The sequence below is a fragment of the Impatiens glandulifera genome, chromosome 3 (genome assembly GCF_907164915.1).
Source record: "Impatiens glandulifera chromosome 3, dImpGla2.1, whole genome shotgun sequence".
Taxonomy (NCBI): Eukaryota; Viridiplantae; Streptophyta; class Magnoliopsida; order Ericales; family Balsaminaceae; genus Impatiens; species Impatiens glandulifera.
Window position 1 is genome coordinate 8004710 of NC_061864.1, and position 17861 is coordinate 8022570.

A 17861-nucleotide genomic window follows, 5' to 3' on the forward strand; every position below is an offset into this window, starting at 1 on the left:
AGAAAGATTTAACTTGATAGTAGTTATAATAGCAGAGAAAGCTTTTTTATATAGGCAAAGTGAGCCATGTCCAAATTAAGTTGAATCTAACTAATTAAATGACTTAATTTCTCAGTCGACACGTCAGCATCAAGATTTCTTTAAAAAACAAAAAGAGGAATATGAATAGAATAATAATTGGGAGGGAGGTTTGGTGGAATAATATGAGTTCATGCTTTGGCAAAATGCTCAATGGGAATCACTCCAACCCACACCACCTGACCTACCCACTCAGCTTTACATTATTAAATATCCATTAGATGAACAAAAAGTTGACTAATAAAACATTCAATTTCATAACTGAAAGAATAATGACAGAAAAAGAATCAATCACCATTTATAACTTAAAAAAATCTTTATAAAGTATCTCAATCGAACATATTAAGAAAATGACATAACCCAAAACTGTGAAGGGAATTGCCCACCCGACAAAACCATCCAAATTCTTTACTTCCAAAAACAACGCACGACACAAAACACGTTTAAAGGCAGGCACCCCCATAATTTCTTCATGGTCTGATAGCCCAAAAATATAAATAAAAATATACACACTAGTAGTACGGAAACAAAAATCCATTCATCCATCATCTCCTCCAGAAAGTTGGCGCCAAAATGGATTTTGATCAGCTGCCCCATGTGAAAAGAATAAAGAAGAAAATATATGAATCACTAATAAAGTACAAGATCATCATCAATCCAACAAGGAATCTTCTTTTTTATGAAGACAGAATAGACTGCAAAGCAAGCTGCTGCTGAGGATGCAAGGATGACCAAGTTGAAGCAAGTGTGGCTGGTGGCAATGTCTGTTGAAGCTGCCTCAGAAGATTCACCATTCTGCTAGCAGTTTGCTCTGTTGCAAGATCCTTCCCCGCACACAATACCTTCACCATTTAATATGAAAGCATGTTAAACTTACGATCGATACATTATACATATATATATATATATAGCTTATATGATGAAAGATGAATAATGAACAACAACAGACCTCTGCAAATACAGCAACAATTTTAGGAAGGTACTGATTGTTGGGACCCAAGAGTTCCATGTCAGACCTGTAAATAATATTCATTACTTAATATGGGAAATAAACTAAGGAAGATAGTGAGATACAAAAACAACAATTAAAGCACCAACCTCTCTACCATTGAACACAATTGATCATGGACTACTTTGGCTTCAACTAGATCCCCTTTTATAGGTAAGTAACTTAACCATGCAGGAAGAACCTGACATTAGAAAGCAATTCATATATCAGAACTGAGCAACAATTCAGACTTAAATGCACTAACCTTTTCTTCTTCTTTTTTTTTTTTATGTTAATCACGATTAAAAAAATCTATATACTTCTGTAAACAAGTCAAGCATCAACATCAAAATGCTAGCTAGCTTTAATGTACTTGATATTACATTTGATTCCCAAAGACAAGAATTGACATCTTGACATGTGAAAGAATACTTGGTCCACTACAAAAATTTAGCACAAACAAAATCTGGATGTACCTGAGATGAATTTATGCTGTCTCGATGGAACTGACATATTTTCCCCAAAGCAGAAACAGCATTATCATAAGCCATTACGTTCTCAGACTTCAGTGCATTAGGATCTGCTATCACTCTATTTAACCGGGATAGAGCCTCTGATAGATGAGAAAGATAAGATACCAATCAAAAAGGAGAAGAAGAACAGAATGAAGCTAAGATAAAAATATTTATGAAGTGCACCTCCAATAAGAGGTTTAAAAGCAGGACCACCAAATTCAGCACAAACACCAAGTCCATACACGGCAGCCTGAAAATGCAATAAACATATTGTACTTGAGTCTCAGAAAGTCAACAATAAGCACAGCATTATAGAATCAACAATGGTGAGGTTCTCATCACCTGTCTAATATCTGGATTCTCATCATTGCAAGCTTCCAAAAGGAAAGGAAGATATGTCTCATAATATCTGGTAATCACCATTAAATCATCAGTTTATTATTGGCAACCTCAGTGCGGATTATTATAACAAGACAATCCAAAAACTCAAACTTTAACTTACTTCAAAGCGGCTTCACGACAATGCTCTGCAACATCGTCAAATATGCAAATTGCTATTCTTCTCTCCTCAACTGTTTTATCCTTGCCCTACATTGATGTTGTTAAATTATAAATATTATGGGATATGATATGATTAAGAGCAATGATATTTGATTACATAAAATTAGGATATTAGTATTCTTACCCTATGTTAGAGGTATCCTATCCTATAAAATAGATTATCTCAATAATACAACTTTTTAATTATCTACATGATATCACAACTTCTAGATACAACTTAAGGATTTCATCATGTTGTTTTCACTTGACCTTATTTTGTTCATTATGGATGTTATCCCCATACAAAAAAAATGTCACGAAACTAGATATCCATATATTGAATAGAGAGGCCAAACGAGCAAGGGTGAGCTAAGGATATAGAAGTCACTAGAGACAAAGCTGGTGGAGACAAAGTCATTGAAACCAAGCAATAGAGTCAGAGACGAAGCCTTTAGAGTGTGGGAAGACTGAGGCATGAGAATGGGAAACGAATGCATTGCCAATGTTAAAGCCTAGACCTATGTTGCAAATCCAATTCAATATTAAAACTTGCATGGATTCAAGGGGATTGTTAGAATATTAAATATTATATTATGTTAAATGATTAGAAAAAACATTTAAAAATATGATATGATTGAGAAGAATGGTATTTAATTAGGAAATTATCACTTTGCATTAAATGCATGTTAATCCTATAAAATAGACAATCTCTATCAACACATTCTCAATAGTACAACTTTTAAGATTTCTACTGATGGAAATGTAAAATATTTTAGTTATTAAGTTATTTTGCAAATTGAAATGGAGAACACAATCAAACTAGATGTAGGTTGGATATTACTTACCCACATAGGCGTTAAATAAGAGGAGAGCTCATCAAACATTGGCAAAAAAGAGGCCTTGAATGTTTTGATCAAAGTACCAAGAATCTCTCCCACCTGAAAAACAGTCACTTTATAGTTCAGGCAGCAGAAAAGGACTGAAAGAATTGCCAAGTCAAAGTTAATATTTGATCTTGAAACATAGTTGTAAGGACGAACTTGGTCAAAAACTTCTTCCTCCTGCTCATTTTCCTCCTTAATTAACTCATTCTCCTCAGCGTCAAAGTCTTCAGCCTTTGCCCTCTCAGCTCTCTCCCGTCTTCTGCTAGAACTGGCAGTGATTGCTTGCTTTATCTCGTCAACAATGCTCCTCACCTGGTTTTCATCAAGGAGTGGACCAGATATCTGAAAGAAGAAACCAAATTTTACGTTATAATGACACACACATGCAGATAAAAGGATCATTCATAAAACAGTCGTATAAAGGCTACGTTTTTCTAAGGAGTAAGAAATAACCAGAAATTATTGTAAACCTATGAAAATTAAAACATCAATTTCGAAGTTGTTTTTTATCTGTTCAGAGACAAAGAATTGCAGTTAAGTACGGCAACGATAAAATATAAGTTTTATGTTCCAACACATAAACTGCTCTAGACTCTCATTTCCTTCTAAATTGTACAAGAAAAATCTTATAGGGTAAGTGTTGACTCAGCTTATTGATTAAATGGGAGTGGGACAAAATATCCTGCATTTGTGCAAGTACAGGATCTTAGGTCCAACATGATCCTCAAATTCAAAGCAAGGAAATTCCATAATGAACATGGGTACTAATTCTCAATTTTTACCTCTTCTGAAAAAGTCAGTCACATAACATGTAGAAAAACGTTCAATCTAAGTTAGCCATTCAAAGAATAGAACCCAACAAACCTTCCCTATCAGACTGTTATTTAACCAGTATTTGTCTATAACCTATTTTATTTTCATATCCTAAAAAAATCAAATGCATAATAATAAGTAAATCTGCCAAAACATTTTCATGAATCCACTTTTCTCATCGTATTACTAAAAAATATCTGAGAAACTATTCCAGCAAGAAAATGGGATAATAGGGTCAGTTTGATCTTGAGAAGAAAAACATGAAACCAAAAGAGAATAGTAAATAATGAAATGGACCTGTATACATTCGTTCAATGCATCCAGCATGCTTGCGCATATTTCAGTGTCAGGCTCCTGCATTTCAGGGAAATATAAGACCACTCATACAGTAGACTATAATACTTTTTATTGGCACAACATAGTAAGACTATGACCAAATAAAATTCTGATAATAAAAACCTTATGCAGAGCTTCCACTAAAGCTGGTACAATGTAATCTGATAGCTGCTTAATGTATGACTCATTACGACCTTGAGCTAACCCTTTCTCTACTGCTAGTTTTGCTGATCTCAGTAGCTCTGGCATAGCTGGTAATGCAAAAGTCCACCTTAAGGTATTAAGTATTTCACATGACTCAGGAAACATATGGAAACTGGTAGAGCAAAACATGATACCTGAAACAGCTGCTTTCCTGACTTCTTCATGGAAATAAAATTTCAGAAGTGGAACCAAAGTTGGAGCTACCTGTGCAAAGATGATATACCTTAGTATTAGTCTCAATTTCGTTAAATAGCAAAGGAAAAAGAGGAGCAAATCAAGACAGACCTGGTCAATCCAGGGATAGAAACCCTCCTTCAACTCATCAGCATAACAGCATAGCATGTTACATGCTGTGGCTTTCTCCTCAAGTACACTAGTCTTAATTGCAATTCTTTTGTCCCCCAAAGTAATGGTCTCCATACTGCAAAGGTATAATTCTTGTCAAGATTACAGAAATTCTAAGCAACAAATGCAAATTCCATAAATTCAGTATTCAGTGTATATGGTATTCCAACAAATGTAAGTTGCACAGCCTTTAATATCATATTTCCACAAATCAGCATCCAGTGTATAAGGTCATTATTCCTATTTTTTGAGTTCGACTAAAGAAATAGTATACTGTTTTCAAATATTTTAATACCACAAGCAGGAGAAAGGATTAAGACACATGGGATTTATAGTAAAAAGAGAACCTTGAATCATTCTTATTGATTTATTGAAAGATCCTAAAACATGCAAAATAATTGATTAGTCTAAGTATTCCAGTCCTCAGAAAAAGATATCAGGTATAACTTGAAGTGTCAGCAGTATTCAAATAGATTGCAATATATATATATTATCACACAAGCAAGGTTTGCATATATAATTAAAAAAAGAAGAAAACAGTAACAGAGTCATATTCAAATCTCAAACTAAAACTTAGAACGGGATCATAAAGTAGAATGCCAAACCTTTCGTCATCAGATTCATCAACTTCATCATCAGAATCTGCTGATGTAATAGTAACATCAGGTTTGAGTTGAGCAGATAGGAGCAGGGGTGGCATTACAACACTCATATAGGGTAGAAAGTCCTGACCCAGGCATTTGCAGAGCCTGGCCCATGCCTGGAACAAAATACAAGCAAAACATATGAAGACAGTGAGAACATAAAAACAGGATCACTAGAACAGAAAACATATTGCATAGACATACTTGTAGCATATAACTTGTAGTAGGATCATCAGCTTCCATCTCAGATCCTTGCAATGTCATTAACACATCCATAACCTAACAACAGTTAGGCACACAGAAGCAACAAAATGTAAGAAACAAGGCATCATTTCAAAACATATTGTTTCGAAGCTTATAAATTTTCTGCTCCTCCTAGTTTATGAACACATGGTAAAGCTACCCCTAGTTTCATACTAATAAAAAGTAGAAACATAGAGAATCAATGTAATTTGATAAGAACACTGAAAAATATAGGTAACACTTTAATCCAATAAGATGGTCAAACAACGTATGCAGTGCATATATCATTAAAAGAAAAATAACAGTCTAGACAGTTTCCAATAGACCATCTGCTCAACATATAATCATGCAAGTTACAAACTTCCTAAATTAAGTAAAAAGTGCACCAATATTCATAAAATTATACAATGCAGAAATAGAAGCTTACATGTTTGGCATCTTCCCTGAATTTGTCTTTTCCAACAGCCATTCCAACTAAACTAATACATTCCATGGCTTTGGCCCGAAGCATCCGATTTGATTTATCCGTTGCATTAACAAGGATGGCCTTTAAGTAAGGCATAACTGCATCGTAGTATTTTTGGAAATGTTCCTACAGAAAGATAGGATATCAGAAGAAGTAATGCACAAAACAACTGCCAAAAATCAAGTGAGAGAAAAACATAAACACCTGAGATGAATCAGCAACCGATGCTAAGGCTGTCAAGGCACCTTCTTGTACCATTTGTTTACCATTCTGAACACACACAAAATTACAACAAGAGGGAATTGGTTTATTAACACAGCGATCTGTAAGTTTACATTATGCTATTTCATATTTGTCTGTATAAAATAACAATAGCATTAGTAACAGTATGTATTCAGAAATACCTGCAAAAGTATAAGCAGTTTGCTGACCAACCCGTCCAAATATGGTGTCAAAATTTCCGGGGTACAATTCTCACTGAAATTGAGCACAGCTGAGGCAGCATGTGCCTGTATACAAAAATAACAAGATATAGAATCTAGTAAATGTAAAATTAGAGTAACACCTCAAAGAATTTCCCAGATCATAGAATCAACTACATCAGACCATCGTCCAATGGATAGAAAACTCATAAAAGAACAAATGCACAAAAGTCACAAAGCAAATTTCCTGCCAAAAGTCACAAAAACAGAAAGGCCAAAAGTTCAATCTCAAGATTAAATACAAACCTGTACACGAGGGTTCTGGAAATCATCCATTGCTGAAGCTAAAGCTGGTAGAACCTGTTGGTGGTACTGAACTTGCAAGTCTGGCCCCAAGTCTGTAGACAGTTGTCCAATAGCATTGATGGCTGCCCACCTGACCCGAGGGTGAGGATCTTGAAATGAACCCAAAACCATCTTGACTATTGGTTCCAAATTTTTAATCATCACCTGCAAAAGAAATGTGCGTCATTTTCTGGGCAACTCCACCAACATCGTGCAATGTTCACAAGTGTAATGAGCCCACAACTAACAATAATATGGTAAAATATGGTAAATTCTTTTGCAATTTCAGGCACACCAATGCAGATAACTTTGATTGATCTATCAACATGAAGCATATAAAACTAGATTCAAACAATAAACTACCTATTGCTATAGAAGGCAAGACAATGGACAGAAAAAGCTGCATATCAATCTAGATTCATACAATAAACTACCTATTGCTATAGAAGGCAAACAATGGACAGAAAAAGCTGCATATCAATCTAGTTCATACAATAAACTACCTATTGCTATAGAAGGCAAACAATGGACAGAAAAAGCTGCATATCAATCTAGATTCAAACAATAAACTACCTATTGCTATAGAAGGCAAACAATGGACAGAAAAAGCTGCATATCAATCTAGATTCAAACAATAAACTACCTATTGCTATAGAAGGCAAACAATGGACAGAAAAAGCTGAATACCCAAAAGCCCTAAATAATGAAAATCAAGGAATCAATGTGATCAATATAAAGAATACCAACAAATGATGTCAGACCTTTGAGCACCCTTCTGCAATCTGAGCAAGTGCAATAAGGGAAGCATGATGCTTCTGCCATTCCGGAGCTGCCAAATATGCAGGCAATTGCTCAGATGCCACGGGGACAATTGTGTTTCCACCCAATGCAATCGCTAAACGATCCAAACACTCTTGTCCAACACTGTAATTGCTAGTCTCCCCTGCATCCTCGTCCTCAGTCTGTGCACTGTGCCATTCCTGTTCGTCCTCAATATCTAACAGCATCTTCATCAAAATAGAAAATAGCCTGCTAATGAATTGCGGCAACTTCCTCATCATGCCCGGTGCTCTCTCTCTGGCTTCCGCCAGTGTTATGACAAACTCGACTGCTAAATGTCTTGTTCCTTCTTCCAATGATTCTGCCTCTGCAATCTGTAACATAGCCCCCACTATATCCACCAGCTGCCTCCTGAAGAACCTCGGCTCTGTCCCCGCCAATTCAATCAACAATTCAAGCGCTTCCTGTGCAGTAGCCTCCTGCCCACCATTCAAAGCTTCAGTAAGTGTTGCCATCATCGTTGGCAGCAAATCCTGGAACCGGTCTCGGTCGCTCGAATTAGTCAAGCACTGGATGAAATTAACCACAGCGCTGAGGGCTGCAATCTTCACATCCGAATTAGGCGACGTAGTTAGGCATTGCAAGAACACGCCATGGAGATGCTTAATATGAGGGGTAAGCGTTTCCCCAATGTACTGCGCCAGTTGAGCGAATATCAGGAATGCCGACTCTTGAAGTTTGGTCGAATCAGAAGAGACGCACTGGAACATAAACGGCAACAACTCCGGCCATCCATTCTCTGGCAACACACCGGAAGCAAGTTCTGAGACGGTATCGCACAACTTTTTAATTATCGACTTCGCTTCCTCTCTCTGGACGCAGCCAAGCAACACCGATTTGAGCGAGGATTGTGTCGACGGTGTCAGCCTGGGCCATATGTAGGAGTCATCCCGAGTTAGCTGTTTCCTGAGGAGAATTGCGGCCATCGCACGTGCCTCCAAGGTAGACGAATGCTGGAGGAGATGAGCGAGTTTGAGAACGAGAGAGTTTGGATCATTCTGCTTGCAGAGGTTGAAGATAAGCTCGGCTTCGGATCGTTGCTCGTTGGACGTTGACATGAGATGAGAAATGAGTGCCTCGAACGGCGCCGGATCCGGTCCGAGAACGGCTGCAAGTTGCGCCTGCTGGATTTGATTCGCCTGAGGATCCATCGGAGGAGAATTAGGGTTTAGAGTAGAGGATGAGATAGCAGAGTGGCGCTCTCTGTCTTTTCCCCTCTCTCTCTCTCTCTAGTTGAAATTGGAGGCGAAGCGGGGGTTTGTGAATTGTGATTGTGAATGGAAAAGGGAAGAAGGGCTACGCCTCAATTTAAGGGCGTGTTTGGAAAGTAATAACTTATAACTGTGGGGATTTTAATTACTTTACTGCTTTTTAATATTACTCATTATTTACTTCCCTAAGCTAAGCTGGCGGCCGCGACTTGCTAATGGTGGACGCTTAGCTGTTTTTTTTTTTTTCTTTTTTTGCTACCACATCCACATGCTATTATTATTATTATTTTCTTAACTACTCAATTTAATTTGGAAGTACCCGGGAATGTTATTGTTGGATTTGATCCTTAATTTATCTTAAATTATTATCTACATTATTTTAAAATAAATTTATTTGATATAAATTATTAAAAACTGAGTTACTTATGATTGATTTGGATAAAATTTAAATATATATATATATGATGAATATATTTTAAAGAAAGAAATATATTTTGAATGATAATTCTTTGTAATTAAAGATGTCGTTGGTATAGTATAATAAACAAATTTACTCATCTTATACAAAATTGTAACTAGCTTTAAATACAATATTTTTTTTCATGTGACTTACTTTTTTTTAAAATATATGATTATATACTTTTATTAATATTACTATTGTATAATATATTAAATATATATATTATTTTATTTTATTATTAAAAATATACTTATACAAATAGTTATAATTTATTAATTATTATTTTTCTATAATTTAATTAATTACAAATAATATTATTATTTTTTGGGGGAAGGTATTTTGTTACATTCAATTACAAACATTTAAACTAAGTCAATATAATTCACATAAAAATATATATTATAATTAAAATTTTATTAGTTGTTAAATAATAATGATTCAGTTGTTATAATAATAATTAAAAAATATATACAAGTTCAATTATTTCTTATAATTTAAACCACACAATACTGTTTACTCAAATTTAATACATAAATATTACTATATATTATTTATAAAGTCAGAGTTAATATAACATTGTATAATACGAAAAAATAAGGGAGATAAATATTATTCTTTGGCTGTTATAAGAGAGAATGACGGCCAAAAGAAGAGGATAAGTAGTTTTGAGATTACAGAATATTTATAAAATATTACATACATAAAAATAGTGATATTAAATTACTAGTTCTTATAATGTCATATTTGGAATTGAGTTAAGCTTTTAATTAAATATTAAATTATTTTTAATTGATTATCTATAATATTTGAGTTGTTTTATCAAAATAATATAAATAAATCAAGTTTGACCTAAACTAAGTCTTTTAAAATAAATTTTAAGGTTTGTTTGACGTAAGATTAATTAGAAATAATCTGGTTTATTTTAAAATATATATTTATATAAAAATAAATTCTTTTTAATTATTTAAGTGAATGATTATAATATAGTTAATATTATAAATATTTATAAAATAAAGTAAGATCATTTAAAAGATGAAAGTGAAAATATGATAGCTGTTATTTCAAAATAATTCCAAATAATTCGCATTAACTAAACTCTAAATTACTTATAAATAATCTTATCAAATAATATTTGAATTTTAACTTTGAACTTACGGACTTTTTGACTCTTTATTATTTTATTTTATATTTATACATGTCTGAAATATTTTATTATGTATTAATTGAATGAAATTTGAAAATTTCTCTATTTTATTAGATTTTTATTCCAATAATTTATTAAAAAAATATTTTTTAAAAACTAAAAAATTAATTCTTATCAAATAAAATAAGAAGTTACAAATATCACATTAATTTGTAAATAATGAGAAATAACAGATAATAAATAATAAAGATTTACAAATATTAAAATTATAATATAAATCATTTAACAATAATGTAATTTCTTTAAGGTGATTTTAAGATGCAAGTTTCATATTTGTCTTTGTCCAGGGTGGATAAGTAATTTCAGAAAAAATTATGTAAGATAATAATAAATAATCTACAAAATAACGAAAAATTCATAAAAATTATTAGAAGACACATATAAAATAGATTACAAATACAAATAAATTCCAAAAAACTTTTTATTATAAATTATCACAACGCAATTAGAGAGTATTGATAACCCAAAAAAAATGATGTATAGAACAAACACAATACCAACTACAAAAATTAACACAATTTTATAGATCGAGAGTTTGAATAAGACAGATGATCAAAGTCGGTATCTAAGTGGTCCGATGTTACAAGTTCGATTATAACCTAAAACGACTTAAATTGATTGTGCTAACTTAAATTAAAGATTTGTGACCAAAAGAGTGATAACATCCCATTGTTATGACATGAATACTCAATTTTGATATTATGCATACAAAGACTTGTCTAAGGGAACCAAAAGGATATATTCTTGATAAATAGAATATATGTTTTTTTTCTGACAACAAAAAGAGATAGAAATTAAATTGACTTATTAATAAGAAAGAAAAAAAAAACTCGACAGAACATGATAAAGCATAAAGAGAGCAAAAACATGCAGGAGAAAGAGAGTCTAGCTTTTATGTCCATTGAAGTCGGGAACTTGGACCAAACATTACCCACAAGTTTCTCTCTTTCTCAGTCAGTCCCTTATTTAGAAGTGAAGTAAGTGTCTCCATTCTCCACATTTAACGGTTTATCTGGTCTTTAATTTTGTATCCAAAATTATGATGAGACATTATTTCCTATTCTCTTGCTCCTCCTCCTCCTTTCCACATAATCTTGCCTTTCTGATCCGGCTCGACTTTCCATGACGCATCTGGTCATTCTTCCGAGCTTAATCTTCATCTTGAAATGGTACATTTTTTTATTCAAATTAATGCTTTCTTTTTCACGCCCATTTGCCATTTCTAACAATCCATTATTGTCTTTCAACCAATTGGGAATCATCTGTATAAAAAAGGGATGGATAAACAATCCCCAACATCATCAGATAGCCCCCCTCACAAAATCTTGCAATTACCTGTTCCTGATTTAGAAAGCCCTAAACATGAAGCTGCCATCAAGTTACAAAAAGTTTATAGAAGCTTCCAAACCAGAAGAAAGCTGGCTGATTGTGCTGTCCTCATAGAACAAAGCTGGTGTGTATTTCTTCTCACTTCTTTCTTCCTTCTTTTTTCTCATTCTAATTAATGCAACATACATAGGTGGAAACTCATAGATTTTGTGGAACTCAAGAGGAGTTCCGTGTCCTTCTTTGAAATTGAGAAACATGAATCAGCTGTCTCTCGATGGTCAAGAGCAGGAACCAGAGCTGCAAAGGTAAGTTTTCCACAGTATCAATGGAAATAGGCCACAGGTTTCTCTAAACTAACCAATATTTTTGCAGGTTGGAAAAGGTTTATCTAAAAACAGTAAAGCTCAGAAACTTGCTTTGCAGCACTGGCTTGAAGCTGTATTTTTCATTCTAGTCCCACTCTACTAATTCCTGACCTGAGATTAACATTCAATTTCTCAACTTTTGTTGTTGTTCTTGTGAAACCAACACAGATTGATCCACGACATCGGTATGGACACAATCTCCATTTCTATTACGAGGAATGGCTGGAGTCCCAAAACAATGAACCCTTTTTCTATTGGTAAAAAAACAGAATAACTAACCCCTTCCTTCAACTATTGGGTGCCTCCATAGCTAAAGTTCATGAATAAAAACACAGGTTAGATATCGGAGAAGGGAAAGAAGTAAATATTGTGGAAAGATGTCCAAGATTGAAACTTCAGCAACAATGCATCAAGTACCTTGGTCCTGTAAGTCTGTTTTTCTTGATGTTTCTCTTCTTCTTCTTGATGCTAAAATTGTGTGGATCTATTTAGCTGGAGAGGATTTGTTATGAAGTGGTGGTAGATGAGGGCAAGCTATTGTACAAGCAAAGTAGGTTGCTGGTGAATGCGAAAGAACCCAAGGATGTGAAGTGGATATTCGTTCTGAGCACGTCTATGGCATTGTATGTAGCCCAGAAGAGGAAAGGTACATTCCAGCATTCCAGCTTCTTAGCTGGAGGAGCCACTTCAGCTGCAGGAAGGATTATAGTTGACAATGGAATTCTAAAGGTATATATATGTAAATACAAACTATATGTTTAATCTTCATTCATCAACATCCTATTTGTTTGTTGCATGCAGGCTGTCTGGCCTCACAGCGGCCATTACCGACCAACCCAAGAAAACTTTCAGGATTTCATTGCATATCTCAGGAGGAATCATGTGAATCTCACCAATGTTAAGGTGAAGTCAAACATAAGTTCAATTCTAGTCTATATATATAAAAAGAAATGATACTCTGAAACTTATATAAGGACCCACAAGCAGCTTGAACCAGTGGAGGAGGAGGAAGAAGACGGGGGAGAAGAAGAAGAAGAAGAAACCCTAAGCAAACAGCAGAGTGTTACCTTGATAGACATTTCATCTGGATCGGATAATGGCGATTCAACAGAAGAGGAGGATAATAACATTAGTGGCAGCAACCATAAGGGGGCATTACTGACAAGTCTTTTGATACCGGGCAAGGAGGAGTTCATCGAGAGATTAAAGATAGAGAATAAAATGGCGGAGGAGGAGGAATCAAAGAACAACAAGGAAGAGGAAGAGGAAGATGAAGAGATGGTTGAAGAAATAGGGGGGGTTTCAGAAGATCATATAGTTGATAGGATAAATTCAAAGAGAATGATGAAATCTTATCAATTGGGAAAACAATTGTCGAGTAAATGGAGCAGTGGAGTTGGCCCACGAATTGGGTGTTTGAGAGATTATCCGATGGAGCTTCAATTTCATACTTTGGAACAGGCGATGCTATCCCCGCGTCCAAAGGATGGTGGTCGGCAGCATTTGAGATCAAACTCGACGATCATAACAGACAATAACAACTTGGGCGGAGAAGATGTGCAAAGATTACGAAGACGAGTGAGGAAGATGAGTTACAGTGGAGATTTGAGTCGAATTCGTGAAGGATTTCCCTTAGCCTCTCCAATGCGTAAAGTCTCCGCAAGAATGGACTACAACAGATGATAGTTTTATTTGAAAATATATGTATCTTCTGTTGTTACTATTGTAATTTATTTCATTTATTAAAATAGTAATTCATTTTCAATAAACAGTTTTAAATTAAAATATTAAAAAAATAACTAGGATTTATTGTTTTAGTTTAACTTCAATTTAAACCAGGATTCTAATTAATTGTTTCATCGTTTCTTACTATTTATTAATTATAACAAGTACGATAAATGCGTAAAGTCCCCGCAAGAATGGACTACAACAGATACTTTTATTTGAAAATATGTATGTTCTGTTGTTACTATTGTAAAAAAAAACAATTAATTGCTACATTTATTTCATTTATTAAAATAATAATTCATTTTCATTAAACGGTTTTGAATTAAAATATTAAAAAATAACTAGGATTTATTGCTTTAGCTTAACTTCAAATTTATACCAGGATTCTAATTAATTGTTTCATCGTTTCTTACTATTTATTAATTATAACAAGTATCATAATTTTGGATAGGAAAAAAAACTCACTACTAGTTCTACTTTTGCTGCTCGGTCTTCGACTCATCTAACTGAATTGAATTTGAACCAAGCTACTTAGCTCTACCCTGCCCCTAACTGAATTGAATTTGAACCAAGCTACTTATCTCTACCCTGCCCGCATTTCCTTTTTCAGGGGGCCAAAAAAATGTCTCAATCGGCTGCATTCTTCGGAATTCTACTGAACGGGTCGATCTTTTGTGATGTGTGTGCTTGGGGATGATGAAAACATGGCCTTCTCAATCAACCCTCTCCCTTTGGTCGAGCCTCTCCGCCTATCGCTGAACCAACTGACTCAAAGAGGAGCCTATAGAATAAGTCCCGAGTATGTTAGTCAAAGGTGGGTGTTTTTTTTTTATGGTTTTTCCGTTTCTCTCAGCTGCTCTTCCATATGCAACCCACCAAATTTCGACCACCTCGGACTTGGAATGTTCCCATCAAGATACCGCTCCGTGTGCTGTCATTAACTCCGAATGATGGGCAAGCTAAAAGCTGATTGATCTGTTCTTTTTAGGATGGGGTTTCAGTGTAGTAAATAAATGAATTAATTTTTATTTTACAGTTTCGTGGAATGATGACTTGATCAAATTCTTTTCAAGCTGCTGACACTAATGCACCCACCAATCGTGGGCGGCCTGTACATGATAATAAACTTGTCCGACTTCGTTTGATTCCTTCTCCATAGAAAAAAAGGCTATCTCGTTTTAGAAAGGGGCACCCCCTAACAACCTCTCATCGTGTCCCAAATCACATTCCTTGAATCGAAAAGGGAAACCTACTCATCCATCAGCTCTGCGAAAGGAGAAAGAATTGAAGATTTTAGCCCGAAACCAACCCCACAATTGAACTTTAGCGAGAGCGGAGGTACGTTAGGAACTAACTTGCTCGGCTTTGCTTGTCTTTGGAATGTATGTTGATGGCACTAGAGGAGGTCATTTAAATGTCCATACTATCAAAATTGACTTATTTCGTCTCTTTTAGTAATTATTGTTAACTTTTATTTTTAAATTTATATATTTATTAATTAAATATTAATAAATTTTTTTTTTATTAAATAAACTAGATAATTTATTTTATTCTTAAATTTTTTATTATTTTAATATTAATTTCTCTTTTATATTTCATTTTTTTTATTAGTTTTATTAGTCTGAAAAATTACATTTTGTCTTCAACTTTTTAAATCAAAATAAAAAATGAACTTAATTAATTTTTTTAACGTGTTTAAATTATAATTTTTATTTCACAGATATTTTTAAAAGAATATAAAAAATCTAACAACTTATATATTTTATGCAACTCAATAATTTAATCTTATATAAATTCATTTTTTCTAATATATAATCTTATATTATCAATTTTTGGGAGATATGTTTTAATTTAAATTTAGAAAATATGTATATAAATTCCCAAACTTTTGATCATATATTTTTTAAAAGTATATAATAGATTTTATCTGACCATGAAATTGTGAATATTACAATATAATGGTAAATTTTTTATCTTTTATAAAAACATTAGAAAATATAAATAAATCTAATATTTGTTCTTAAATTCCCTTTGTTAATAGATAGAATTTCAAATTAATTTGATCGTGAATTTTAGATTATTAAGTTTTTTTAAATTTAATTTTAAATAATATATTATTATTATTATATATAATTTAAAATATATTTTTTAATTAGGTTTATTTTAATTAACATAAATTATATAACCCTAAAAATAGCAGGAAATATTAAAAAGATGACTTGTTATTCAGGATGTTTTAAAAAAAAAAATCGTTTGAATAATTATATATAATTAACTCACTTTTTTGCTGTAAAAAAATTACATTATTTATCATTTCATATCAACATTTAATATTAAATAATTGCCCACTTTCATATTTTTGTTTCTCCTCATATCTAATTTAATAAGATTATTTTTATAATATTAATATTTGGATTCTCTTAAAAAAATAATTTATACATTTAGTTTCTAATTAAAAAATGCAGTATATTATATATTAACATTTAATATTAAATAGCTGCTTGCAATTTAATCGAATAATTATTCTTATAATACAAATTATTTGAATAGTTTTTAGTTTATAAAAAACTTACATTTTTATATATTTTTCTCTTTTTTTAAAATAAATTTGAATGGTAAAAAACAACGAGATGCTACTTTACATATATATATATTTTTTTTTAGAAAACAAATGTAAATTGTTTGAGTTACATAAGCAATTATTTATATTATATATATATATATTACTCATAAATTATATAAAGAGACATGCAAATATATTTTTGTTTTGTAAAGTACATAATATCATAAAAAAAAATGAAAAAAAAATAATCTAACTTAATTTCTAAAATATGCATATTGAAATAAATGCAATTAGCCTCACTTATAAGAATGCAATTCCCATTTATTATGTTACAGCCCATTGAAATAAATGCAATTAGCCTCACTTATAAGAATGCAATTCCCATTTATTATGTTACAGCCCATTTAATTAATTTTAAGAAATGCTTATCGATCTCCTTTAATCAATCTACAAGTATAAATACTCCATGTTCAATTCAATTGTAATACCAAGTAAATTCAAAGCAAACATGAAGACTCCATCTCCACTCTTGTTAATCCTCTCCTTGTCCATTGTTTTTCTATGCTTAATTGAGGATGTTGTTTCTAATGAATCAATATTTGGAACTTCATTTCGAGGGGTGCCTAAAGATCCTTCTGACCCAATACACAATGTTGAGGCTCCTCAGTCCGATGTTGTCACATTTGGATTTTCATTACGAGGGGTTCCTAAAGGTCCTTCCGACCCAATACACAACCCCGAGGCTCCACTGTCCGATGTCTCCACATTTGCAACTTCATTTCGAGGGGTTCCTAAAGGTCCTTCCGACCCAATACACAATGCTGGGGCTCCTCTATCCGATGTATCCACATTTGGATTTTCATTCCGAGGGGTTCCTAAAGGTCCTTCCGACCCAATACACAATCACTAGGCTACTTTGTCAAATTTGACTTAGGGATAAACTAGAGAATAAACAAATTTTAGTTTGAAATAGGAAAAGGGATAAACTAATGTAGGATTATGTTTAGGTCCTCTTATTCAATTCTTCTTATGAATAAATTCTCAATTACCATTTACTCCTTTATGCAGTTTTTCTGTTTTTTTTTTATCGACCAAACTATTAATATTTTGCTTATGCAGTGACATTAAATTAATACAGATACAAATTTAATATATTAGACAATGAATTGCACTTTTGCAAAAACATATATATCTTTTTAAGTTAATTGAATATGATATAAATAGGAGTAGTATAAACTTAACGATAAAAACATGGATGTCAAGAGTATTACCTAACGCACCCAAAACATAACGAGATTAATAATTTGGGGATAAAAAAATGTTCATCAACGAATAAAC

General features: G+C 32.9%; 1 protein-coding gene and 1 pseudogene across 1 annotated transcript; one reads left to right on the forward strand and one right to left on the reverse strand.

Annotated features, from left to right (window-relative positions):
- Positions 1-353: 353 nt before the first annotated feature.
- On the reverse strand, positions 354-8939 carry LOC124932302 (importin-5-like). Its single transcript, XM_047472919.1, has 20 exons — positions 7585-8939; positions 6785-6988; positions 6461-6565; positions 6261-6326; positions 6018-6182; positions 5552-5626; positions 5309-5463; positions 4644-4779; positions 4493-4562; positions 4278-4405; positions 4116-4172; positions 3162-3347; positions 2967-3059; positions 2084-2169; positions 1924-1990; positions 1765-1831; positions 1543-1679; positions 1177-1268; positions 1028-1094; positions 354-920 (listed from the first exon to the last, which is right to left on the reverse strand). Exons 1-20 carry the CDS (start codon positions 8812-8814, stop codon positions 756-758), a joined length of 3351 nt encoding a protein of 1116 aa, XP_047328875.1. The 5' UTR covers positions 8815-8939; the 3' UTR covers positions 354-755.
- Positions 8940-11815: 2876 nt separating this feature from the next.
- Positions 11816-13915, forward strand: LOC124929626 (annotated as a pseudogene).
- The last annotated feature ends 3946 nt before the right edge of the window (positions 13916-17861 follow it).

Coding starts and splice junctions, on each gene's coding strand:
- LOC124932302 (XM_047472919.1), bottom strand. CDS start 8,814: ATGGATCCTCAGGCGAATCAAATCCAGCAGGCGCAACTTGCAGCCGTT. Junction 3,348..4,115: donor CATTGAACGAATGTATACAG/GTCCATTTCATT, acceptor TTCTTCTTTCAG/ATATCTGGTCCACTCCTTGA. Junction 1,269..1,542: donor ACAGCATAAATTCATCTCAG/GTACATCCAGAT, acceptor TTCTAATGTCAG/GTTCTTCCTGCATGGTTAAG.